This window comes from Haemaphysalis longicornis, unplaced genomic scaffold, assembly GCF_048455015.1.
Source record: "Haemaphysalis longicornis isolate Haplotype H1 unplaced genomic scaffold, Haemaphysalis longicornis Haplotype H1 scaffold_7, whole genome shotgun sequence".
Classification (NCBI taxonomy): Eukaryota; Metazoa; Arthropoda; class Arachnida; order Ixodida; family Ixodidae; genus Haemaphysalis; species Haemaphysalis longicornis.
In genome coordinates, this window is record NW_027526422.1 from 14,740,780 (window position 1) to 14,767,064 (window position 26,285).

The 26,285-nt window shown below is 45.7% G+C and overlaps 1 protein-coding gene across 3 annotated transcripts in view; it reads right to left on the reverse strand.

Annotated features, from left to right (window-relative positions):
• LOC144144572 (neuronal acetylcholine receptor subunit alpha-7-like) overlaps positions 1–26,285 on the reverse strand; it is a 178,685-nt gene that overhangs the window by 73,696 nt on the left and 78,704 nt on the right. For 2 of the 3 annotated variants that reach the window (XM_077676081.1, XM_077676080.1), the window contains exon 2: positions 7,174–7,313. In XM_077676081.1, the coding sequence (XP_077532207.1) occupies positions 7,174–7,313 (140 nt within the window). Of the gene's footprint in view, positions 1–6,990; positions 7,081–7,173; positions 7,314–26,285 lie in introns of those variants that run through there. The other variant, XM_077676083.1, reaches the window with a different exon arrangement.

Genomic DNA, 26,285 nt, shown 5'->3' on the forward strand with positions numbered 1-26,285 from the left:
TGTGTGTGTGTGTGTGTGTGTGTGTGTGTGTGTGTGTGTGTGTGTGTGTGTGTGTGTGTGTGTGTGTGTGTGTGTGTGTGTGTGTGTGTGTGTGTGTGTGTGTGTGTGTGTGTGTGTGTGTGTGTGTGTGTGTGTGTGTGTGTGTGTGTGTGTGTGTGTGTGTGTGTGTGTGTGTGTGTGTGTGTGTGTGTGTGTGTGTGTGTGTGTGTGTGTGTGTGTGTGTGTGTGTGTGTGTGTGTGTGTGTGTGTGTGTGTGTGTGTGTGTGTGTGTGTGTGTGTGTGTGTGTGTGTGTGTGTGTGTGTGTGTGTGTGTGTGTGTGTGTGTGTGTGTGTGTGTGTGTGTGTGTGTGTGTGTGTGTGTGTGTGTGTGTGTGTGTGTGTGTGTGTGTGTGTGTGTGTGTGTGTGTGTGTGTGTGTGTGTGTGTGTGTGTGTGTGTGTGTGTGTGTGTGTGTGTGTGTGTGTGTGTGTGTGTGTGTGTGTGTGTGTGTGTGTGTGTGTGTGTGTGTGTGTGTGTGTGTGTGTGTGTGTGTGTGTGTGTGTGTGTGTGTGTGTGTGTGTGTGTGTGTGTGTGTGTGTGTGTGTGTGTGTGTGTGTGTGTGTGTGTGTGTGTGTGTGTGTGTGTGTGTGTGTGTGTGTGTGTGTGTGTGTGTGTGTGTGTGTGTGTGTGTGTGTGTGTGTGTGTGTGTGTGTGTGTGTGTGTGTGTGTGTGTGTGTGTGTGTGTGTGTGTGTGTGTGTGTGTGTGTGTGTGTGTGTGTGTGTGTGTGTGTGTGTGTGTGTGTGTGTGTGTGTGTGTGTGTGTGTGTGTGTGTGTGTGTGTGTGTGTGTGTGTGTGTGTGTGTGTGTGTGTGTGTGTGTGTGTGTGTGTGTGTGTGTGTGTGTGTGTGTGTGTGTGTGTGTGTGTGTGTGTGTGTGTGTGTGTGTGTGTGTGTGTGTGTGTGTGTGTGTGTGTGTGTGTGTGTGTGTGTGTGTGTGTGTGTGTGTGTGTGTGTGTGTGTGTGTGTGTGTGTGTGTGTGTGTGTGTGTGTGTGTGTGTGTGTGTGTGTGTGTGTGTGTGTGTGTGTGTGTGTGTGTGTGTGTGTGTGTGTGTGTGTGTGTGTGTGTGTGTGTGTGTGTGTGTGTGTGTGTGTGTGTGTGTGTGTGTGTGTGTGTGTGTGTGTGTGTGTGTGTGTGTGTGTGTGTGTGTGTGTGTGTGTGTGTGTGTGTGTGTGTGTGTGTGTGTGTGTGTGTGTGTGTGTGTGTGTGTGTGTGTGTGTGTGTGTGTGTGTGTGTGTGTGTGTGTGTGTGTGTGTGTGTGTGTGTGTGTGTGTGTGTGTGTGTGTGTGTGTGTGTGTGTGTGTGTGTGTGTGTGTGTGTGTGTGTGTGTGTGTGTGTGTGTGTGTGTGTGTGTGTGTGTGTGTGTGTGTGTGTGTGTGTGTGTGTGTGTGTGTGTGTGTGTGTGTGTGTGTGTGTGTGTGTGTGTGTGTGTGTGTGTGTGTGTGTGTGTGTGTGTGTGTGTGTGTGTGTGTGTGTGTGTGTGTGTGTGTGTGTGTGTGTGTGTGTGTGTGTGTGTGTGTGTGTGTGTGTGTGTGTGTGTGTGTGTGTGTGTGTGTGTGTGTGTGTGTGTGTGTGTGTGTGTGTGTGTGTGTGTGTGTGTGTGTGTGTGTGTGTGTGTGTGTGTGTGTGTGTGTGTGTGTGTGTGTGTGTGTGTGTGTGTGTGTGTGTGTGTGTGTGTGTGTGTGTGTGTGTGTGTGTGTGTGTGTGTGTGTGTGTGTGTGTGTGTGTGTGTGTGTGTGTGTGTGTGTGTGTGTGTGTGTGTGTGTGTGTGTGTGTGTGTGTGTGTGTGTGTGTGTGTGTGTGTGTGTGTGTGTGTGTGTGTGTGTGTGTGTGTGTGTGTGTTGTGTGTGTGTGTGTGTGTGTGTGTGTGTGTGTGTGTGTGTGTGTGTGTGTGTGTGTGTGTGTGTGTGTGTGTGTGTGTGTGTGTGTGTGTGTGTGTGTGTGTGTGTGTGTGTGTGTGTGTGTGTGTGTGTGTGTGTGTGTGTGTGTGTGTGTGTGTGTGTGTGTGTGTGTGTGTGTGTGTGTGTGTGTGTGTGTGTGTGTGTGTGTGTGTGTGTGTGTGTGTGTGTGTGTGTGTGTGTGTGTGTGTGTGTGTGTGTGTGTGTGTGTGTGTGTGTGTGTGTGTGTGTGTGTGTGTGTGTGTGTGTGTGTGTGTGTGTGTGTGTGTGTGTGTGTGTGTGTGTGTGTGTGTGTGTGTGTGTGTGTGTGTGTGTGTGTGTGTGTGTGTGTGTGTGTGTGTGTGTGTGTGTGTGTGTGTGTGTGTGTGTGTGTGTGTGTGTGTGTGTGTGTGTGTGTGTGTGTGTGTGTGTGTGTGTGTGTGTGTGTGTGTGTGTGTGTGTGTGTGTGTGTGTGGGTGTGTGGGTGTGGGTGGGTGGGTGGGTGGGTGGGTGGGTGGGGGGTAATGTGGAAATACACTAGACATGTTAATCCGGAGTCCAGATGGATATAATATGTCGCAAGAAAATGAACGTGAAGAAAAGAGAAGAAAAAAATGGAGAAAAAAATGGACAAACACGAGACAAATGGACAAAGAAGAAAAAAATGGACAAACACGAGAATACCTCCCCAGAACTGATTGAAAACGGTGTCTTGTGCGCCGTACTGAAAGCGGGCTTCGCTGTCGTAAGATGGAACCCGCGGCATGTGGCAATCAGACGCGCAACTCTTGCGCTACGCGATATATTGGAACATTAGGTAGCTCTAACGTTGGGTTTGGGGCGTACGGCACAAATAGGTATCGGCTTCCTGGCGTTCGCTTCGACCATGTCGAAATTGAGCATTCGGATGGTCGCCCAGTCGGATAGATAAAATGATAGATAGTCGGATAGAGCAGTCGGATAGATAAAATAAGAATACGTTATTAAATCAGGTCTAAATTATAGACACACTGTACACCTTAAAGACCCCCGAACTGTTTCCTTCGCTAGTGTACCGTTTCCTCATCGTTTATTAGTTTTGTTTCAAAGCCCCATAACCCGCTGCTCGTAGCCTCCCGTTCCGAACAGTGCAGCTAAAAATTCCCGCTACACAGTCTCAAACGCTAAAAAAAATCATCACGAAACAAAAGCGACGCCAGCCGCGCGGTGAGGCAGATTGTAAACGTTTTTGGGGATTAGATTTTGAGTGCTTGTTAAGCCTCATGGATCATAAAGTTCCAGACAGCTTGCATCTTTCTCTTTACTTATTTTTGCTTTAGCTTTAATACACTTTTGTTCTTTCCTTCCAACTTAGTCTCCGAATACTTCCCCACTTTTGACTTTCCTTCTAGCGGATACTCGCTCTCGAGTTGCTCCTTAGCGTAAGTAGGGAGCTGCCATAAGCGTATACTGCCCGTTCGCCATGAAATCGCCATTCGCTCAAAACATTCTTTGTTGCGTTTTGACACGTATATCCCCACAGGAAAATAGAGTTGAAGGCGATGACAACATTGCAATCTCCGGTCCCATCATTCGATAATAAAAACTACCTTATCACGCGATCACGTGATCTCCGCTGCAGGAAATTCGGTGGGTGGCAGCACACAATCCGATAAGGGCAATCTTTTTCAGCCTAACGTCGTAAAGAGCGGGCTTATGTTGGATTCTTTGCCCTACTCGGAGCCGACCAGAGGGGATAACGAGTCAACCATGGTGTCCTTTAGTTTTTTTGTTGTTGTTGTTGTCGTTGTCAGAAGCGACAGCGTTTAAAATACGCTGGAGCAGGTTTAAAAGTTTGGGAACTGAAGCTTATAATCTTTAATGTACTGTGCATAACAACGAAAAATTTTTCAATCCTACCAGTGTGTCGAACCGAAAAAAATACCAGTTCGGTTACGGTTCTGGTTCAGGCGAAATGATTTCGTTCCGGTTCAGTTCCGGTTCGACAAAATCTCGTACCTAACCGGTTCACGAACCGGTTCAGGAGCTTTAACCAGATCGCGAACCGGTTCGATAAGTTGAATATCCCTGCAATTAGAAAAAAAAGCATTTAGTAGCCTAAAACGACAGTTAAATCAAAATACAAACAAAAATTCGAAATGCTGTTGTTCCCCAAGCGCAGTGGCGCAATTGCAAACCAAACTTTAACAATTACGACAGAAAAACAGATGAAGAAGCGACGATTTACACCCAACTTTCTCGCCCAGAATTTATGTTGTCCTGGCGACTATTCATAAATCCACCGCTAAGAGATATTACGGTGCGATATATTTTCTGCCCTTTCCTGTTTTTTTTAAATCGCAATCGTCGCTATGGAATCGTCCATCATGTTAACCTTGAAGCCTTAAATTTAGGCCTGCGTACTGTCGCGTTCAATTACCAGCGCTTAATACCAATGGCGCACATTTTTTTTTATATTTGTAACAAAACAGAAAAATCCTAAAACAGGCACATAAATACTACCAATGAATTAGACTATATGGTCACCCTGAATAATTTGTTAGCTGCGACCTTATCGAATGTGTTAGCCACACTTTTGTTAAAAGTAAGCTTTAGTTAACGCTTAGTCACTCTATTGTTGCTCTGACCACTGCAATTTCTTTTGCGATAGCTATACCGGATGTGTGCATTACAATCAGTATGTCATCGTACCGCCTGACCACCGGCCACCGTTCCGTGTGCTACATTGCGGAATCTTATAACATAATATGCTGTTACAAAATGAAAGGTAAATTGGACGCGCGGAGCATGAGATGGGACTTTTTTGGGTAGACGCTCTTTAATTCGTCCACAACAGTACTCCCCTCCGGAACGAGTAGCAGTAGAAGTAATGTGGTGAGTTGGGCAGTCAGTACAAGTGCACCTTCGAAAAAAGCAGATCTGAAAGACACAAAACTGCAGAACAAGCAGAAAACATGGTCGCGGGGCGAATGGGACAGTGTGAGGTACCGGCATGCCTTTCTGCATGTGTCATCTGCTTTATTACTGTTTCTGCTTCCAAGAAAAGGTCGAGGGCTGCAGTTTTTTGCCAAGGGATTACGTGCGCACCTTAACAGTTTTCCCTGACATATCTGTTGTTATTTGTATCTGTAAGAAAGGGAATTTCTCCACTGTACTGTCCTCGAGAGCTGACCACAGAACTCACTTCCTTCGCATTGATGACACGTTTGGTTGTGAAAGGCAGGGCAAAGAAATGTATAGAGAAATATCCGCGTTTTGGTGCTTTTTTTACTTATTAGGTTTTACTTACTTTTTGCGTAATGTTTTAAAACAACGTCATTCGCCTTTCTTTTTTGTTCTTTTCCGTGTAAACACATTTAAAAAAAAAACTGGAGCATTTGATGCCCCGTGCTATATCTCTGCTCCGAGGCGCAGCTTATGTTGCAGGCCGGCAGACTTATTTTAACCAGCTGGTGATATTAAACGTGGATCAAAATCTTGATTCACGGACGTTCTCGATTTCCATCTACTTGAGAAAAACGGTCGTGGGGCAGGGAGATCGAGGCCACTTGTGGTCAGCAGCAAACGGCTTAGCCACTCAGCAGCTCTTGCGGTCACACTTGTCAAGTATTAACAATTTGCAGGTGTCGGACCTTTTAAACAAATTATGAAATGCAAAACGTTTGCACACATCGGGTGTGGGCTTTCACTGTTGCGCATTGGAGCACTCCTGCAGCCTGATTGCTCCAATAAAGTCGCAGCTAGGGAAAGGCAAAGTCGTTTTATATCCCCTGCAAGCTGCCGAGAATGACATTTCGTTTGGTCAGCTTGCACTAAGCTCGCGCTTCCAGCAGCAACAGACCATTGCTACATTGGTGCTAATTCATTTCCCTTGTTGTTACATAGAGCGTGATAGTTCTCAATTGTATGGAGGGGAAAGTGCGCGAGCGGGTACGAAGTTGATGGTACGTGAAAGAAAAAAAAAGGCCCGATTGCATTGACTGTGCACTATAAATAACGGTGGGTGGAAACGTTTCAGCATGAACCGGTAACCTTTATTTCTTTTTTCGGTTCAGTTCCGGTTCGGGTTCAGCGTGCTCAAAAAGTAATGGTTCGGGTTCGGGTTCGGATTCAGTTCCTGGAAAAATACCGGTTCAGTTCTGGTTTTCGGTTCGGTTCGCTTCCGGTTCGACAGCCTGAATCCTACAAAGTATCTCAATTTTTCCTCATGTTGTTACGTCCGCATAGTTATTGCTTGGGGCTATACCAGTTGGTGACATCTCTGAATAACATAGCAAGCTCTAGATAAGTTGACTGATTGTTGGGTTTAACACGCCGACGCTACACAAGTGATGAAGCCCGCTGTAGTGGAGTGTGTCGGATTACTTGTATCCCCTGGGGATCTTTAAAGTATGCAGAAATCTCGAAAACACGGTCGTTTTCGCTTTTCGCCTCCGTCACAAAAGCGGAGTAACAAGCGCTTCCTCAACACATATTTCCCGCTCTAGAATCGCCGGGTTCTGCTATGCGAGCGATCGGGATTAAATTCTGAAACTTTAAACAGCCGTTATGCAATTCATTATGGTGACTCACATTACTAACAAACGGGTCACCAGACGTTTCATCCTCCATAATTTTGTCTCCAGTGTGTCTCGAATGTTGAGTCCTTTAAATTCACAGGCAATCGACAAATCTTCTCTTTGAAATTTCTCATTGTTAAGTTAGCTACCTTGTGCGCTAGTTAGTTTACAGCAAAGAAATACGAAGCTGTGGTTAGGTTGAACAGCAGCAAAACGGTCGATTGAATATGCGCTGTGAGTGTGCGCTGTTTTAGTAAAAATAAGTTTCTGCCTCGCCGGAAGGGATTTTCTTTCACACAAAAGGAGGTGCTGCGACCTCATAGCCATAGAGTTTTATTTTAGGTGATGGTCACCTAAAGCTGCTATAGCTATAAGGATACGCCAAGCTGTCCGATGTTGTGACTTAACCACTGAAAAAGCGCCCGACTTAGGGAAAGATATGCACAGCACAGAGCTAGGGACAAGAAAAAAAAATATCTCGCTTATTATTCTCTCCCAGAATCAGCCGTGGTGCATTACCGCAGACGCGTTCTTCTGTAAACCTGTTCCTGTCCCAGCTCCCATGTCAAGAACTCAGATGGAGAATCCCAGAAATCCGGTCCGCCCGTATGGCGGGAGCCCCTTCGAGATGGCGGCGGGCAGATGCAGTGTGTGCTGCCGGAGGTGGCGGTAATCCTTGCGATTGGGGAGCCGGAGACTTACGACGTCTATGATCTGCTGCAGTGTGAGCCCGAAGCTGAGAATGAGCGGCTCGGACTCGTTGAGCACGGGCCGCTCCAGGGTGTTGTAGTTGGCAAGAAGGTCCGCCAGCAGCCGACGCTCGTGTGGCCCTTGCTCGGAATCTGCGAGAGAGGCAAGCAGGCAGTCACGGGTCACGTCAAAGGGCTATAGATCAATCTATACCAATATAGACCAATCGGTACGAGGTACCGCTCAGTACATGCGCCCGCCTTAATTAAAGGGCAGTTTGACTAAATCTACAAAATGCCCAGAACAGGATAAAAAAATAAAGCAAGAGAGAAATCGATGCAAAACAAATTTGTAAAATTAAATGTTATTGTACTCTGTGCAGAAGGATGACCAGTGGGGCCGGGCACAGTCCGAGACATGCACGAAACCAAAAGTTGTTTGTAATTTTGGCGTTGATGACACTTCCCTAGTAATTTGACCCTAGTAATTCGCCGAATGAAACTTGCTACGGGCTAGAGTTTTGTTCCAGTGGACAAATATGGACCTTTATAAAACTGTATATAGGTCCAACCCTGTATACAAATATGGACGCAATATTTACAACTCCATGAATTACATAATTTATTCTTTATTATTCTTTATTCAACATATACCTGCAGCGCCCGAAGGCGTTATAGCAGGGGGGTTACAGGTTCGAAAAAAACAAGTTTTCATTCACAGCAGACACTTGTACATTTGAGAGCCCATTCCACTCATGTATCGTTTTGACAAAAAATGAATTTGCAAAAATTGCAGTCCTGGGACGGTATTCCCTCAGTTTAAAGGAATGATCAATTCGATTTGACAAATAATATGGCGTCTGTAAATACATGTCCTTGTTGATTCCGGTTTTATTATTAAATATTAAATATAAAAGTTTTAATCGCAATTTTCTTCTACGTGATGAAAGCAGCTCCCAATTCAATTCTTGTTTCATAGCGGTACAGCTTTCCCGCCATTGATACCGTCCCAGGACGAACCTTGCCGCCCTGTTCTGTATTTTTTCTATCTTATCACTGAGAGATACCTGCGCCGGGTCCCAGACAGCGCAGGCGTACTCTAAGACTGGTCGTACACACGTCAAATACGCACATTCTTTAAGTCGCTGATGCGAACATCTTAAGTTACGCTGAATAAAATTTAACACTCTCGCAGCTTTCGCGACAACATAATCCACATGTACATTCCATGAACAGTCAGAAGAAAAGAAAACACCCAGGTATTTGTAAGTATTAAAAGTATTAGTATTAAAAGTAGATGAAACTCTGAATGAAGTTAGAGACGTGTTAGCGGCTAATTCTCATATAATGTTTTTCAGGAAAAAAAACACTTCGCTGTATTTAATTTTGTTGTAGTTAAAACACTTGTTTGAGCTGGCAAAACATACTAAAATACAGGTGGGTGGCCTCTTCTTGCAAGGGTTCAGAAAGCCATGAGCGACCACCGAATCTCTATACCGGGAGACGAGATGTTCCCGAGTGCCGAGCTAAGAACTGGTCGGCCCGAATTCCTACTGCTCCGGTGTTGGGGTAGCGAGGGGTTGGGTGGTCGGCGCATGCCCATACGAGGTGGTACGTCGTACTGGGAGTTTGGCAGGTGGGACTGTTGTAAGCGCATATAGTACGTTGTATGGGGTGAAGGAAATGAGTGTTGAAATATGTTTGGATTCGGAGTCTGCGCCATAGCCGGGCGTCGCAAGTGTTGAGGGAGATGTGAGGGGGTTAGCAATGGAGGTGGCTCTGGTGGTGGGGGGGGGGGTATATTTGTGTAGCGACTGGGAGTAAGAAGTTTGCAGGGGGTGCTGCCAAGTCGCCCGTGCCTATGGGAATGCCGAGAGGTGAATATCGGGGGTAGCGGCGACAGCCGCCACATTTCCTGGGAGTTAGGTGTGACGTGGGGTCCACAGGATTTCTACGTGGGGCACGGTCGTGATTATCTGATTATCTGGAGAAGACTGAGAGAGAGAGAGAGAGAAATAACTTTTATTTGCATAGAGAATTAGGGGGTGGATGATGCGATGACTTCAGCCGCGCGAGCTACGAGCTCTTTTTGGAGCTGGAAGACCGAGCGGCCCAACTGTTCCTCCAGTGGTCAAGGAAATTAATGCTAGGGGATGGGTACTCCGCAGAAGCCTAAATTTGGTGTTGGACCATGGGCCTTGTAGACAAAGGGACGATCCGCCGAGACCCCTCCCGATGATTCCTTTTATCCTGTGAACTCATGATGATGATCGTGGGGCACGAGAGAGGCAAAGCTGCTTCTTTTACAACATCCTCCCCCGCGCAACAATGAAAGAGCATAGTCCGCGTCCAAAAAATTGTTTACTGCGTGGAGAGTTCCTTTCAAATGCATGCGAGCCAAATGAGTTCGACACCTTGCATTTTCGATTTCCAACGGTGGTTCCGATGCCGTGGCGTTGGTGGACCCACGAACCGAGCCACTCCGGCCCCTAGATGCAGCCTTGTGAGGAGTCTTATTGAGCTCTGGTTCGATCCCGGGTTTCGGCACCAAAAATATGTAGACAAAGGGACAAGCCGCCGAGACCCCTCCCAATAATTACTTTAATCGTGTGAACTCGTGATGATGATCGTGGGGCACGAGAGAGGCAGAGCTACTTCTTTTACAAGATCCCTTTCACCGCAACGGGGGCAGAGTTGGGATGGGTAGAGGGATTGGTGGATATGATTCCGGACGGCTCTGCAGGGTAGGGATCTCGTTTGTAGTTGAAGCCAGGGGCATTCTTTCTCTAGAGTGAGGGATGAGTGGGAGGGGGTAAGCTTGCGGCGGGAGAGGCGTAATGTCTTCCGACAGTGTGGGATTGTGAATTTAGACAGCATTTTGTGTGCCGGGGCCGAAGAAAGACCTTTGGCGAAGTTCTGGACGGCCATTTTCGAATCGCTGAATATGATTTCGGGGCTGAGCCTTTGGGTTAATGCAAGCGCAATAGCCGTCTCTTCAGCAACATGCGGGTGTCAGGTACGAAGGGTGAGATCAGCGAGACGAGGAGATGATGAGGAGGGAATAACGGTGATAGCGAATGCCTTTTCATGTCGATATTTTGCAGCGTCTGCCTAGGCGGCAGCTCTGGAAGGTGGAAATTTTCGACGTTGTGACATGGCTGGATGCGTCCGCCTTTCGGTAAGGAATCATGGGTAAATATTTTTTGGGATGGGTCCAAGGAGAATGTGATTTCTGATTGATGACCTAATGCTGCACACTAGCGCATGCCCTTAAGCTGGGCCGATCACAAGGCTTTCTAGGAGAATTCTGCGCACGGAGAAGCGCGCCAGGCGGTTTACTTGGCGAATGCGGGGCCTTCTATCAGTTCTGCTGTCGTATTGTATGCCCCTGTTTTCCCCAGTCTGACAGTGGAAGCGTTCGGCGGTAGGTAACCGCAGAGCGGCTCGGAATGCTTTGCGGATGACGCCTTCTACTTTTCTTATCTCGTTGTGGGTGATGAAACGATAGGTAAGGGCTTATATAATCCGAATTGATTAGGAACGCATGGACAAGTCTCAGGCGCTCTTGCTCTTTGAGGCCGTGCTCTCGAGCAACGATCCTTCGGAGCAGGCCGATTACCTGGGTGACATACGCTGAAAGCTTTTTGAGCGCATCCGTGCTGCGCCTGTTACTCTGCAGTAGGAGTCCTAAACTTTTTAGGCTGGTGACCCGAGGTACAGGCTTTCCGTTCACTGAAACGCAGATGGAAGCTTCTCGCTTTGGTCATGATCTTCTAGCGGGCAAAAGTAAAAGTTCTGACTTTGTCGGAGAGTACTGCAGGCCCGCCACTTAAACTCCTTGTATGACGGCTCTAGCACCAGCTTGAAATGTTTCTAATATGTGCGCATCACTTCCTCGAGTGTCCCATAGCGTTATGTCATCCGTGTACATGCTGTGCTGGAGGCCTGGCACTCAGTTCAGAACGGAAGCTATGTGTGACATTGCTAGATTGAAAAATAGGGGTAGTAGAACCGACCCCTAAAGTGTGCCACATGATGGCAGCTGGAGTGCTGGTGATTCTAACTCACCCAGCCTTCATGTGGCTGCTCTGGGCGGTATAAATACACGAGCATAGTTGTATGATCGTACGCCCGGCCTTAAGGGCTCCAGCCCTGCCAGGATTGCTTGGTTAGGTACTTTATAAAATGCCTTTGTTAGATCCAAGGCCAGGATTGGAAGAGTGTCCTTCAGCAGATCGTAATATAGACTCAGTTGGACATCGTTTCTCGTAGGCCAGGCCAAGAAGCCATGCATATTGGGTGCCAACAATTCCTGTTCTTCTGCTTACCTATTTATGTGAGCCAGAATGAGTCGCTGAAACATTTTTCCTTTTCATGAGGTGAGCGATATCGGTCGAAGATCTCTATCGAGAGCTGCTTGCGCGGCTTCGGAATTAGGGTGACGTTCGCATGACGAAATTCACGGGGAAGTCGACCGTCCCCGTTGGGAAAGCCCAGAGTTGTTATCGCGGGCAGTGGAGTAAGCCGCCTCATCCCCTGAGAGCGGGGCATGGCCTAGAGTCAGCATGTTTTGTATGTGGGGCAGGGTAGTTATTGTCTGGAGAAGACTGAGGGCGGGTGGTGAAATGCATCGGGTCAGAAAGTATCGGAAATATTGGTGCGAGTCGGTAAGGATGGTTATAGAGCCAGTGGAGGCTGTGGTGGCGGCGAGACCTAGTATGGCCGCCTCTTCGGTGGTAGTGGTGTTGGTATATCAGGATGGAGCCTTAGGATTCGAGGGAAACCATTGCAATAAGAAAATAAAGTTTCAAATTTTTAGTTGCTCAGTTGGTTTCCATTCCCAAGTGAAAGAGTACTTAATCTGAAGTCTTTAGACAAAATAAACTGCATTTCTTCCAATTGAGCGATTTCAATTTCTGCGTGGTGAATACATATGACAGCAACTCTGACATGAATGCGCTAAGCATGGTCGCTGAGCTTATGTGACTGTCTATGAAGCCAGTCTGCGGCATGCCAGCATATTCCTGTTCCCGCTCGTGTGCGTGGTTTGTGTGCAAGAAGGACATGCGGATGCGGAGACGATGACGACCAAGCTGTAGTCCATAGAAAACATTTTACTGTAAACTGTAAGGATGTCGGTAAAATGCACATCTCGATCCCTAAAAGCCCTTTTCCTTTCATGCAAATCCCAAGAAAATTGATTTCATTGAATGCGTGCCTTTTTAAAGACGATTTTTCTGCATTCTTGCCGACTTGTTCTCGCCGAGAGAACTGGACAATAAAATAAACTTTTTCAAGTCATTTCAGTGCAAAACATAGTCTGCATTTTGCACACGGAAAGACCTGACACTGTGCTAACGTTTCACTTCAGGAAAATCAAAATAGCTGTACAACCTTCAGCGGTCTGACTTTGTTCAACGTTTCGTCTATCACACAAAAAGAAGGCGCTTCGTGTGTGAAGTGGTTGCCGTGAGCGATGCTCGTTTCGAGGAAAAATCTGTCGCCGTCAGCGCGGGAAAAAATGAACAGGAAAACACATGAAAGGCAAAAGAGCGCTTGGCTAGATCAGATTGAACTCACGGGCCGTCGTTCTCGAAAAATACAGCCAACAAAGCACTTATACGAGTCGCCGTATAATCGTATTTTGTGACAGGTCAGCGATTTGGTTTTGGAAAGAAAAGTAATGCAAATACTAACTAGCAGAATATGAATAGGGGCCGCCTACGAGTCGAAGGAGGATGTAGGCGTGGGTGGTGCTGTCTGTGTGAGCCCGTGCTCCACTTTTACTGCTGGCCGCGCAAGACGCTAGTCGCGCCAGATCGCCACTGTATACGCAGTGTTCCGATTCGGCGTATATAGCCGTGCACAATTCACATAGTTACAGGCTTGAATGAAGCTGGCCCGGGTGGCCACGCCATGTCATGCCATGGTTTACATCTATCACGCAAGCAGAAAACGGTAAAGAAGGGCATGGATAGGCGCAGAAAAACGATCGCTCACAACTGTGACGTCGATGACCAGCATGGTTTGTAAATTTCGTTTTTTTATTTATCATCGTAGCTCCACTTTCGTGCTTTGTTTTTCAATTTATCTGCGTCTTTTTTCCTCCCACCTTGATATCTGTGTCATTTTTCGCTTTATTTTGATTTATATAATTTGTGGCTTTATTTTGTTTTTTAAGCATTTTAAATACAGGTCATTCCATCGCCCTTGCCTCATGTTCTTCCTGAAATGTCCCTGCCGTTACTCTCTGCTCCACAACAAACAAGTTTTGCTCTCGGCTCAGCATATTTTCTTCGTTTTTGTTTTTTGACACGAAAGTGTTTTATTCCGGGATTCCCGAAGATTGCACTTACGTCATATCCGTTACGGAAGTGACGCCAGTACGATGTAAGTGGCCTGTAAAGGGTGCACCCCTGCACACAGGGTCTTCTTGCGGGGAAGCAATATTTAGTACTAACGAGTACCTTATACTTAGGGTTGTTCGTTAACGGGTTTTTATTTTAAGGCGAAAGTGTTTTATGCCAGGATACGCCAAGATTTCACTGACGTCATATCCGTCACGAAAATGACGCCAGTACACCTTTTCCGAAGTGACCCGCCAGCAGGACGCCGCTCGCCAAGCACACCCACAAAACAGCCGCCGACCCGCAAATCATGTTCAGCTGCAGAATTCGCTGCACATTTCAGTTTCGTGTTTTACCGATTCCTGACTGAACCTAAGTTTTTCTTTTTTTTTTAGTTCCTTCGTAGCTAATCTGTTGCCCTTCGGCGTAATGCATAAAGAAACATTAGTTATCGCACGCGAGAACACGGCGAAAGAATAACACATGTCACTAGCGCTTGTGCTGTGTTCTTCTCATATCCTGTTCTCTTATGCGCTTACGGAATATTTCACAACCGTGACCACCTAGCCCACATCAACGCCCTGCCTGTGTAGCCAGCGGTAGGCTACAGCGACATGTGTAGCGGCTGTCGTGGAGATAACCCCATTAAAATACAAAGCGTTCATGACTGCAGTGCCATGTTATCGCTAGTTGGGGAGGAGCGTTCTTGGCTTTACGTCAAGAATCTCGGCAAGAATCTCGGCTGTTTGCCTCGGTTACGCTCCCATCGCCGCCGGAGCACCAAGGAGCGCTATTGCTATACTGGCTACACACCGACCAACCGATGGAGTGGGCGATATGATCGTGCATAAGGGCTCTGCATTGGAAACTTTGATTCATGGTATGGGAACCCCAGTAAAACCTCTAAATATGGAGCGATCAGATAATCCCCGGTCAACAAAGTTGCCATTTCGTGTGTGCGGGACAATGGAGTGATGAACGACCCAGTTCTCGTGGAGGACGATGGATGTGGGTGCGGGGGTTAAAGTGACATAATATTCTTTTTATGTGGAAAGAAAATACATTCTCATGGTGTTCTAAGATGCTAGAAATGCAGTGCTTTGTGTTCGCAAAGCGCTTTAGGTAACTGAAACTTAATAAAGCATAGAAAAATACGACAAAAATGGACAGACAGAAAAGAAAGCCCAGCCACTTTGACGAACTGCATTTACTGCTTTTTACGCGTTGTGGCATTTGGTTCGCTTTTACAGTACCGAGTGGTTATGAAATATGCACAAAACTACATACACCTAGAAACATTTTATTTTTATGTATGTAATAAAATCGTCTACGCGCTTACCTACCTGCGCAACGCAAAAAGAAAGTTTGGTTGGGCGGTACACTAAAAACATTTTGAACTTAAATCAAAAACTCCGTCATGTAGCCACATTCTGGTCTGCGTTTTAAAGTTTCAGCTGATCATAATCGTTCCGTAGTGTCTAACTACGGCGGGGCTGTTTAAAACTGGGGATTTTTGAGTGCAGTATATCATCAACTCAATTTGCTTTTAAATCACCAGCAAAGTCGCAAGGGCGAACCAAGAAGAAGCGACTTATAGGCAATAAACCCAGATGAAGTTTACGCCCATCCACCAGACTCTAACATATTTCTTTTCTTTTTTTATGGTAAGAGCGGAGCGCGGATGGTCCCAGTTATCGAACAAAAAGGAACAGAAAGAACCACATTGTTTCTAATCGACATCTTGGTTTGCGGTAAAAGGCAATACAACGGAAGCAATATATGTTATCGCTGTTGTTCTAAAATATTACAGTAGTTTTTTGTTTGGTGACCTATCATTCGTTGCTCAATTCCTGTAAAACATGTGCATTTATCAGGTTATTTATCGTCACCTGGCAAAGCGCGCTTTGTGACCCCGCAAGAAGCCGATGATTACGTACTCAATTCCTGTAAGCAGTTCAATGAATGAATGAATGAATGAACGAATCTCGCAAAATAATGTCCGCAACAGTACTTATTCATTATAAAGGTCCGCCTTGATAAAAAAAAACTCCACTCACTTGATCCCTAAACACTTCAACTGCAGTACCTATGCAACTACACTCCACACCACATCCCACCACTCAATAAAATGGCGATCAACCTCCGACAAGCAGACCGGCTGAAACATCGTATCTTTAAAGGCATCAGGGCCCTACACAACATATCAATGAAAAGCAACTACATAATCGGATTGCACGGTTTCTCCACCTCTTTGGATCTCCATGTTTTCAATGATATTGCATTAGAAATCAAAGCTACACGAGGGGCGCAAAATTTGCGTTCGCGTATTGGAAGCCGCCGCTGGCAGCACGCACGCACTGTCCGGCAGCATTATCCCGAGCGGAACCGCGGTCCTGGAGTAGCCTTACGGGCGACGACGGAGTGCCGGACCCGAAAATCTCTCCACGGCGGTTGGCCGGAAATGGAACGGCGCCCCTGCAGTCTCGGACCCTGCAGTGCGGCCCAATCTGATTAGGTCCCCGCGCTCCGGCCATACCGGATCCAAATCGCGTCACGGCTTTTATCCCGGGCTAGAGTGGAGTTCGTAGGACTACCGCCCAAGTGCGGACCAGGCTGAACTGCTAAATGCGGGGAGGGGTGAGGCACGCACAGCGTTCGGCCGCCCCACTGACAACTCTCGCCGTATTCGTTAACCGCAGCATAGGGGTGTTTATCTTCTCTTCTCGAGTGTTCGTTTTGAAGCTTAAAAACACCGATAAAGTGAGTGGCAAATGCAAAATGATGCTCAAAGAAAAGGGTAAGTTTGTTCAGCCGAAGAAAATTAACGGAACTGAAAAGGGAGAGGGGGCTAGTTTAATTAACCTTGAGCGCACATTTGCAGTTTGATATATGCGCGTAGTCAGGAAAAGAAAAATGCGGCCAACTTGCCACGCACCGTGATCTTCTGAACTACGAACTACCATTATTAGATCGCGAGTTTTGAATTCAACCTGTTCAACGTGTTCATAAGAGACATTCCTGCTTTTGATTGTCAGAAACTGCCTGCGCTCATGTAAACACATGCATGTTAGCGCTACGCTAATAGGAATAATATAGAAACGTTGTTCCGGATGTTTAATGGAGGACATATACTTTTTTGAAGTTGATCTGCAGCCCTATGTTAGCTAAAGATGAAAAAAAAATATTTTATGGACTGAGCTTCTAAATGCTGTCGTAACATCGCCTACCATTGCATAATAACCATAGTAGCTAAATAAATTTGGTGCAGTGAATATTTTTTATAATGTACCGAGATTAGCATTTTCCACACCTACTTGCAGTTTCGCGGCTCGAGAACAGAAAGCATATTATAAAAATTCACAGAAATCGCAAATCAGTGCCATTCTTCTTCAAGCTACTCTGGGGTGAGGGGCAGCCTAGGGATACAAGTACCTGAATCAAAATACGCACTGCGGGAACGTTTTTCGTGAAAAGTATTTTTGCTCAGTCTGTTGTACGAAGGCGAATTGAAGCTAGAGTCACTACTGCTCCAAATGTCATCGCTTCGGTTCCCATCAACGTTCTCTCTCCTTCACACGCAGGCATACTCACACGCACTCACACACACGCCTGCACACACTGACGCACGCATACACATACACAAGCAAGTACATGCATAATAACGCACGCCCACACGCACATCCACACCCATACGCACAAGCACAAACACATATACGCGCACTCACACATGCACACACACACAAGCCCACACGTACACAAGCAAGCAAATATACATATGCACACAGACATACTTACAAATTTCTTCAAAAACTTAAGCAGTCATGAAGTGTGGTTGCCTGATAGGCTGCTCCAGCACACACATATAATGCATGCCAACCAAGCAGTAATCATTGAACCGTAAGCTCAAGCCTAAGAAAAAAAGAAATACACACGTGTCTTCGTTCTGCCCACGAAGACGACTAAGCGCATAAAAAACAAAAAAAAATGTTCACAGGCTCGTTATGTAATCGCCAGGTTGGTAAGCCACCCACAAAGGCATGTAGCGGAGACCATAAAAGGTAGACTTCTTCGGTTGCGCTGCAATGGCGAGCGAGGGCCCAGATATGCCACAAGAAAGTTGCGTAATCAAACCCCGCCAGAGGGAAGCGTCGGGTGGTGACAGCGGGAAACAAAGGACGGGAAACGAAGAGGGACGCTGAGGCGTCGCGCTCCGAGATGTCAGTACGAAGTGCTGGGCAGGAACAAGTCTCCCAACCTCTCCTTCGACTCTCCTTCCTGAACGAAGACAGTCAGTGCTCACATTCTTTCTCTGATCCCTCTTAGGAGAATAGAGAACACAAAAAAAGTGACTGTGGGACGGACGTGGGGGAGAGAGGGGCCCGAGAAAGTTGAAAGGTGTCTTTTCTTCACACGAGCCAGGATTTATCTAGAAATATAACGGTCGCACACAAAGTTGCAACAGCAACGGCGAGTAAAACGTATAGCGAGTACAAAAAGCGAAATGCGCTTTTATCTTCCTACGGGCAGCGTGAGATGGCCGGCCAATTAGCTAGGAACAAAAGCAGAAGCGACAAGGGAGCCAAACAAAAAACAAAGCGAGAGGCAGTGCAATCAGCGAAATTTTTGTGTCTTGTATTTAATGCCTTAGTTGAGGTAGAGACGAAGAGAAAACAGAAGGAGGGGTAGGTCGGCCGCTCCGTCTTTTGTCTTAGTGGCCGCGGCGGGGTTTTGTCTGTACGTCGAAGGACGAGGACGGCGTCTCAATCCACCGCGGCGGTAATGACTGAATTCGCAGCTTTTGCCGCAAATGGCGAGGAAGGCGAGGGAGCCGCTCACGTATCGTTGGACGACGATGCCCCGCGATGGCGACGATTTTCCCCCACATTGGTTTGCTGCCGGCGCAATTAAATGGCCGCCACGTCATTACCCCGCGACGCTGTCATTGCGGAAATTATCCGTGGGCATCGTTTCAGGAAGTTATAAGATGAATCATTTTACTCAACTCATAATGGGCATGCATTAAAGTTGATCTATCTATCTATCTATCTATCTATCTATCTATCTATCTATCTATCTATCTATCTATCTATCTATCTATCTATCTATCTATCTATCTATCTATCTATCTATCTATCTATCTATCTATCTATCTAGCTATCTATCTAGCTATCTGCCTAGCTATCTATCTATCTATCTATCTATCTATCTATCTATCTATCTATCTATCTATCTATCTATCTATCTATCTATCTATCTATCTATCTATCTATCTATCTATCTGTCTGTCTGTCTGTCTGTCTGTCTGTCTGTCTGTCTGTCTGTCTATCTATCTATCTATCTATCTATCTATCTATCTATCTATCTATCTATCTATCTATCTATCTATCTATCTATCTATCTATCTATCTATCTATCTATCTATCTATCTATCTATCTATCTATCTATCTATCTATCTGTCTGTCTGTCTATCTGTCTGTCTGTCTGTCTGTCTGTCTGTCTGTCTGTCTGTCTGTCTGTCTGTCTGTCTGTCTGTCTGTCTGTCTCATTATTTGCGTTTGCTTTATCGAGACGATAAAGCAAACATAGGGAAGGAAACATCCGCTTCTTGCTGTTAAAAAGTTATTGTTAGCACCGTTGCCCTACCAAAGGAACGAGTGAGTGAGTGAGTGAGTGAGTGAGTGAGTGAGTGAGTGAGTGAGTGAGTGAGTGAGTGAGTGAGTGAGTGAGTGAGTGAGTGAGTGAGTGAGTGAGTGAGTGAGTGAGTGAGTGAGTGCGAAGAAATCAGCAATTATATATCCGATACCTCACCGGAATTGTTTAAGATAGTGATGCTTCTCCCTACCCGCCGGAGTTGCGCTGCCATAAAAAAATTCCGGCTTTAATTCCCGGCAACGAAGGGTCGGTTTTTTTCTGGAAGAGGCGAAAAACGCCAAGGGTACGGGATTTCAGCGAATGGTAATGATATCCAGGCGGTATGTCATTTTAATATAGAGTGATCGTATTCTATGGACGGCTTCTGCGAAAGAAAAGCAGAATTCCGACTTGTCTCTTCCAGTTTCTGTAAACCAGAAGACCAACTTAATACAACTGCAAGTGAATTGTAGCATCGTTGACCAAGCGTACAGAAAAATGTAGTTCCTGAGAGGGAAGATCTATGCATTGCCCGTGCTATCTTCAAAGAGAAAAGGTTCAGCAGTGACGGCGGCAATTCTTCGCACGATCCTGGCGCGAGCCGCTGAGTGGGGCCTGGGGGCAGGAGGGAGGGAGGGTGATCGGAGACAAATGTACTCGCCGAAGCGGCATCACATTCTCAATTGGGCTCTTTCAACCGGAAAATTACTCACTAAGGCCGCGCTGCCTTGGACAAGGCGGCCACCCCGTGTGAGCAGACTCGTAGACGGCAGGCATGCCAAGAAGGCACGCCGAAGGAAGCGGCTCAATCAGCACTGTCTTTCGGGCTACAACTGCCCGGGCGGAACACGTTTGCTCTCCTCACCACCCCTCACCCTTTCAGAAGTTAGCTACCTGGTTGTTGGAATTGTTTCTTTTTACCTGAGAGACGTGGGAAGACGAGCAAAAAAAAAATGTGAAGTTACATTTTGTGAAGTTACGTTAATGTGAAGTTACTTTAATGTGAAGTTTTTTTCTTACGCAAATGAATTTACGCTGTGCGCATGGGCTCGAGTACTCTGCGACACTTTATTTCGCGAGACTGTGGTTAGAAAAAGAAGGGCTTTTATTTTATTCGTGAACCATAATTTGGCAATTGAACGGGGTGAATGTGGGCGTGTCGTGTGGTGTAACGTAGCCAAACACGGCTGGCAAAGGCCCATAGTATAAGCTCCCGATCAAGGAATGAACAGTGGAAAGGCGGTTTTGAATCCCCTCGCCTTCTTTATCTAGCAAATTACCCGAAATTCTTCTAGCAATTTGACAACACAACCAAAACAGCTAGCTTTATGGGAAATGGTTCTTCAAAGATGACTCTTTCGATGGATATCATCACGATTGCTCGTATTATTTATTTATTTATTTATTTATTTATTTATTTATTTATTTATTTATTTATTTATTTATGTATTTATTTATTTATTTATTTATTTATTTATTTATTTATTTATTTATTTATTTATTTATCACGATATCCACAGCGCCAATGTTTCCATTACAATAGGGGGGAACACACAATAAAAAATTACTGAGTACAGGTTTGTACAAAAAAAATCGAAGAGTAACAACCGAAGTAACACAAACTGTTGTACAACGGTGAACAAAGACAGCATACAATGAAATGAATGAATGAATGAATGAATGAATGAATGAAAGACGGCATACAATTTACGTTCTATGCTGTCATTTACGTTGAGTTTCACTCAACGTAAATGACACCTCCTGCTAAAGTTTCTAGTAAAGTTGCGCTAGAGAGAGGAAGTCATTGAAGTGAAAGCCAAACTGACCACGCGGTGTCCCGAAGAACCGAAGTCCTAGTTTGATTACATGGCTGTAAATCTAAACATGCTTGCAATACCAGCTTCATTTTTTGTATGTGGACTGAGTGGTTTCCGCAATTTCGGAAAACAAGCAAGAAATTGTCTTTCTGTTTCAAGTTAAAATTTTAATATTCTAATGACCTAATTAGAAGTCGTGCCTCTAAATTGCTATGTACTTGCACCACAAGCTCAGTTTTTTTGTATGTAAGTATTTAGTGTCCCAATATTGAAGAAACCACACACAAAAAAGGTTTTTGCTCGATATGGAAAAATCAGTACTGAAAAGGTGAATATGGCAAACAAAGTGAATGTATATATGTACGTTTATGACGTAAGCGGTAGGGGACGGCTGTATTCGAGTACTGATACGCACGCTTTCAAACGAGGAATTTTGTAAGTAATTTATTTATCATCACCTTTAGAAATGTTATACGCGCTTACAAAATCAACATAGCATGATGTTCCGGTGGGGCTGTTAGCTAACTGATATTCCGTACGTTACGCTACAACAAATTATTTTTCAGACATCTAATTTTTTGTGGGTGTTTTATTGATTCCAAATTTGCGTGCGCTTTATTTACAAGCATAATTTTGCTACAACTGCAAAACAAGCCTCTAGATGATTAGTCGCCGCAGTTAAAATAAACTAGCCTGAAATAGAGCAACTCTTTCCACAAACCCGCAAGTTCTCAAACTGCAGACCACTCCGTCTAATTACACAAACTGTTGATACTACATCTGGCTGTTTTACAAAAGGTAATATTTTTGTTTTATTTGTATATTCTTTTAAATAATGTAGCGGTTGAGGGTTGAGCTCACTACGCCAATTCACAATCTTTTGGACCTATCTTTCTGCAGCATGCGAAAAGAAAGATTATTTCATTCTTTCGTTCACCATTTAAAGAAGTGTAAACGAACAGATTTCATGCACTGTGCCAGCAAATAGTAAAAAAAAGACAAACAAGCGAAAGTGCCACTTTTCAGGCGACAGCTACTCGTACGCTAAACAAGGGTAGAGACGCAAAGTAAACAGTTGCAATCGGCGCGTTATGTTTCCACTCTGGGAGCCAGCACCCCTCGATCCCCAGTGAGTGCTTGCAGGTCTCCTCAGAATATTGAGTTTGCTCGGAGCATGCGCGGCACTGTTAGGACGAAGAAGACACTACTCGCGTAACAGGAAGAGAGAAGCTAGAGAGGTGCTTGTGATGTGTTGCAGCCGAATATTTGCGAAAAGCCCACCGCGGCGAAGCCGAGGAACATGGACGAATCCCGCTGCTCTAAAATCCGCAAACAGTGCCAGGATGGAGATCAGAAACGCAGAAAGCGAAAGGCAGGCGTCCTATTCCGGCAGTTTTAACACGACAGTGTTTTATTCCGGGATTCACGAAGGTTTCACCTACGTCATATCCGTCACGGAAGTGATGCCAGTACAACGAAGCAATCGGCCTGTAAAGCATGCACCCCTGCACACAGGGTGTTCTTGCGGAAAAGCAACCTTTAGTACTAACGAGTACGTTATACTTAGGGTGGCCCTTTTTAGGGTTTTGTATTTTAACACGAAGGTGTTTTATGCCGGCATACACCAAGATTACACTGACGTCCAATCCGTCAATCGCTATAAGTGGGCTATACTGTATTTCATATAATCAAAGAACAAATTATTTTGGCTGCACTCGTGTCGAAGGAAACATAAGGCTACAATAGGTTAGCCGCGGTACATTAAATCTAAGGTATTTTAAGAGACGCATACGCAAGACAGATTGCTGGATTTCGTCTTCTGAATAGTTAAAGAGGCAAGTGGTATTAGAGGCTGGTGAAGCGAACGTGTTGGACTAGCAATTGAAAAATATTGAAAAAATTGGCCGCGTATCTGCTCCTTTCGTTGCAAATGTCGTCAAAAGACGATAGTCTTTGTAGACATTTGCCAAAGAAATGCCCCCCCCCCTTTGCTTTCCCGCTCACCTCTCATGCTCTTCCTGTACCGTCGCGCTCATTCCAAGGTAAACATACTAAATGTTTGCGCAAGGCGATTTGAATTTACCGCGTTCAACTGCTACAGGCCGGGTTCCTCTATGCCAGCGCTGCAACACGGCGGAGACGCGCGTGAATGGAGGCGGCCGACTACAATGATAATAGAGCCGCGTGGCCGTGCTCCACGTGCGTTCAAAGCAGAACGTGGAACCTAGCTAGTGGAAGCTTCCGTTGCTGTTGCCGCGTGATTTTTAATATGCCGCCAGGAGGCAGCGGTTTTCTGCAGTAGATGTAGAATATCATTTACTATAGAAAAACCAAGCATCCATGAATTTTTAATAAAGGTACACTGTAAATATCCCTTGTGTACTAATTTCCTGTCTTATATTTGCGTAATGTCTTGTTCTTGTTCAACAAAGTTGACAAGTATGAACACGTTTACATTTGGCTGTGAGTATATAAGACTATTGCGCAATATTAATTTTACTTTGGCCGGGTGGCTGAATCGAGTCACAGACAGACAGACGGACAGACAGACAGACATACGGACAGACCAAAATTTCTGGGTTTAAGTAGCCCAAGGACTATCGTCTTTAAAAGTAATAAAAGGACCATGACTGTTTCACTCGGTTGTTTGCAGGTTAAAGTTAAGCAGTTTATTTATTTTATTTGTTTTTTTTGTTTGTTTTCTTACAGTCTCATAGAAGATGGACGCTTCGCATTCTGGTGTTGATTTTCGAATACGCGTCATAGAGACGTGGAATGGTTGAACGAGAGCTGCAAGTATAATTACTTTGCTGTGGACGTATAAAGTAAGGCAGTCGCTAATAATATCCATCGTAACAACGTTAAAAATCTGGAGTTGCAGTGGCGTAAAATATCTTGGTGGAAAGCAAACTCCTTAGCGCGGTGCAGAATGTTTCACATACGTAATGATGTCCTCGTGTGGGTCGCATGAATTCTTTAGTTTACATGATGCACGGTACCGGGATGTGTTACGGTGCTGGAGGCGGAAGACAGAGTTTAATGTTCCGAAATGCAACATTAAATAGTTCAAATTTGGCGGAATTGAAACAAAAATCCTGACTGTATCATATTTTACACTAAGTCAAATGAATGTTCCCTTATATTTGGTTTTGTTTTCCAGAAAAAAGAAATAAGGGCACCACATGCGCAATTTGTATGTGGCCAGTAGGATAGTGCCTCGAAGGGGCTTTCAAAAATCCTGTAACCATAATCATCCCTACCCCTTGTTCTCTTACTTTTAATGCCTGCAAATACTGCTTTCGTTTCCTGAGTTTACCAAAATCGCTGCAGCCTTGGAACTTCCAGTATCATTTCCTAACTAACATTACCTTTTTTTCTAAATCGTAGCTACATTTTTCTGTTACATGCACAAAACAAAAACGGGTATAAGCCCGTGAACGGCGGCCCTATCCGGTCCACGTGACTATATTTCCACACCACCTCACAAATAGACAAAACTGATCAAGTGATCCCTCGTCTGCATTTTAACGCAATACACAGCGTAAATGAAGTTAATTTGTCGGAGAGGATTAAGAAAAACCAAAACATTTGGCTGTAAAGAAATAACACTCAATACAAGCGGCATACGAATGCTACGCATTAGAAGACAATTCTCTGAATTTCTACACAATATTTTTTCGCTATTGTAATGCACAGACTAGCCTATTACATTCGGTGAGACATCAGTGCGGGAGAACTCAAACACAGCGCCCTACCGCGCAGCAACAATGGGGTGAGGCCGCGATGGCAAGCGCGTTCGCTGCCTGCTGGCCCGAAATCGGGGACAAAACAACTGACTACGGCGCTTCGGTGCCGACACCCAGCGCTCCTCCCGAAATCGTCTCTCTAGTCATCGGTTTCCACGCGAGGCCTCCTCGTCTTTCGCTCCTCATCCCTTATGGACCCAGGGAGGGAAATAACACCCCCGGCTTCACTCTGGATTAGCAAGCTCTCAGCGCGGGGAGTGAACTTCAGGAACAAAGGCTGAGCACACAATGGGCGTTTTCTGAAACGATCATGCTGTCGTGGCCTCCAACGCTCGCTCCATTGCGCCATCCGTCACGCTCACCTGCCTCCTCCCGTCTCCCGCCCTCTGATTCCCTTACCTCCTTTCCCCAATTTCTTTCTTTCTTTTATCGAAAAAGGGAAAACAGTCTCCAAATGATGAGGCGTAGAACACGAATCATGAAGGCAGTTTTGTTGCCCGGATTTTAGTTCGTACGAGGTGAGTTATAGGTACTCAGATAATATTCGGCTTTAAGTTTAGGCCTCGTTGGGTAAAAATGTGTGTGAGTGTGGGTGTGTTTTTTTTTTTCAGATTGCGCGTGTGTTCCGAAGGATAAACACGAAGCAACATTAGCGCATGCCTCTTCAGTTTCTTCTCATCCGCAAATTCTTAAACTGTCAGTGTGTAAGACAAGTGGTCCCGGCAGTTTCGTAGCCATTGTCCAAACCTTACGAAGCCGAGCGGGGATTTCGGCAAAGGTCCCCGTCCGTCCGGACAAAATTGAAATTGAGAGCTGTACACTTCGCTCTCTGCAACCTACAGCTTCTTTTGGGAGTGGCTCCGGCAGACAGGAGTGTGCACTACGAATCAACACGGACTCCCTCCGCGTGAGTGGCTGTCGTCGTCCGGTTCTTCCCACTCGCCGCATTCCCCCGAAGAAGCTACACGCAAGAGCTACCGGCGAAAAGAACGCTCTCCGCGAGGCTTCCTCGCTGGTCTTCTGTTTGCTTAGAGGCCCCGTGGGCTGGGAGCATCAGATCGCTCTCCTCCGCAGGAACAAACATCCCTTCTACGCTGTTCCTCCACTCGTGCAAGTCAGCGAAAACAAACGGCCACGAGGAACCACACGCCGCGGGGTAGACACCTCCCGCCAACTTCCTCGACGTCCCGGAGTGAGAGTGCCGGACTGACAGACTGACCTCGCGACACTGCACCGATCCAGAAACAGCGTCCTTGGCGAGAACAGCCGTCGCCGACGGTGAATACATTGCCCCGCACTGGGCCGCCGGTTTGGGGCGCCTAATTGAGTTTCTTTTATTCGGCCGCATTGTACTTTGCGCTTTTTTGTTCTTTTACTACAACACATGCTTCCTTTTTATAAGGGGAGATTCTATATTGTGGATGGAGCGGATGGGGACACCTTCAGTTATTTTCGGGAAATACTGTAAGACTAAATATGTTAGGCTAAAAGCAGCATGTAAAATTTTCCGACCGAGAGTAATCTCAAGCAATTTTGCTTAAACGGACATTTGCAATAATGCTCAGTTTTCATCTTGCTTTTAT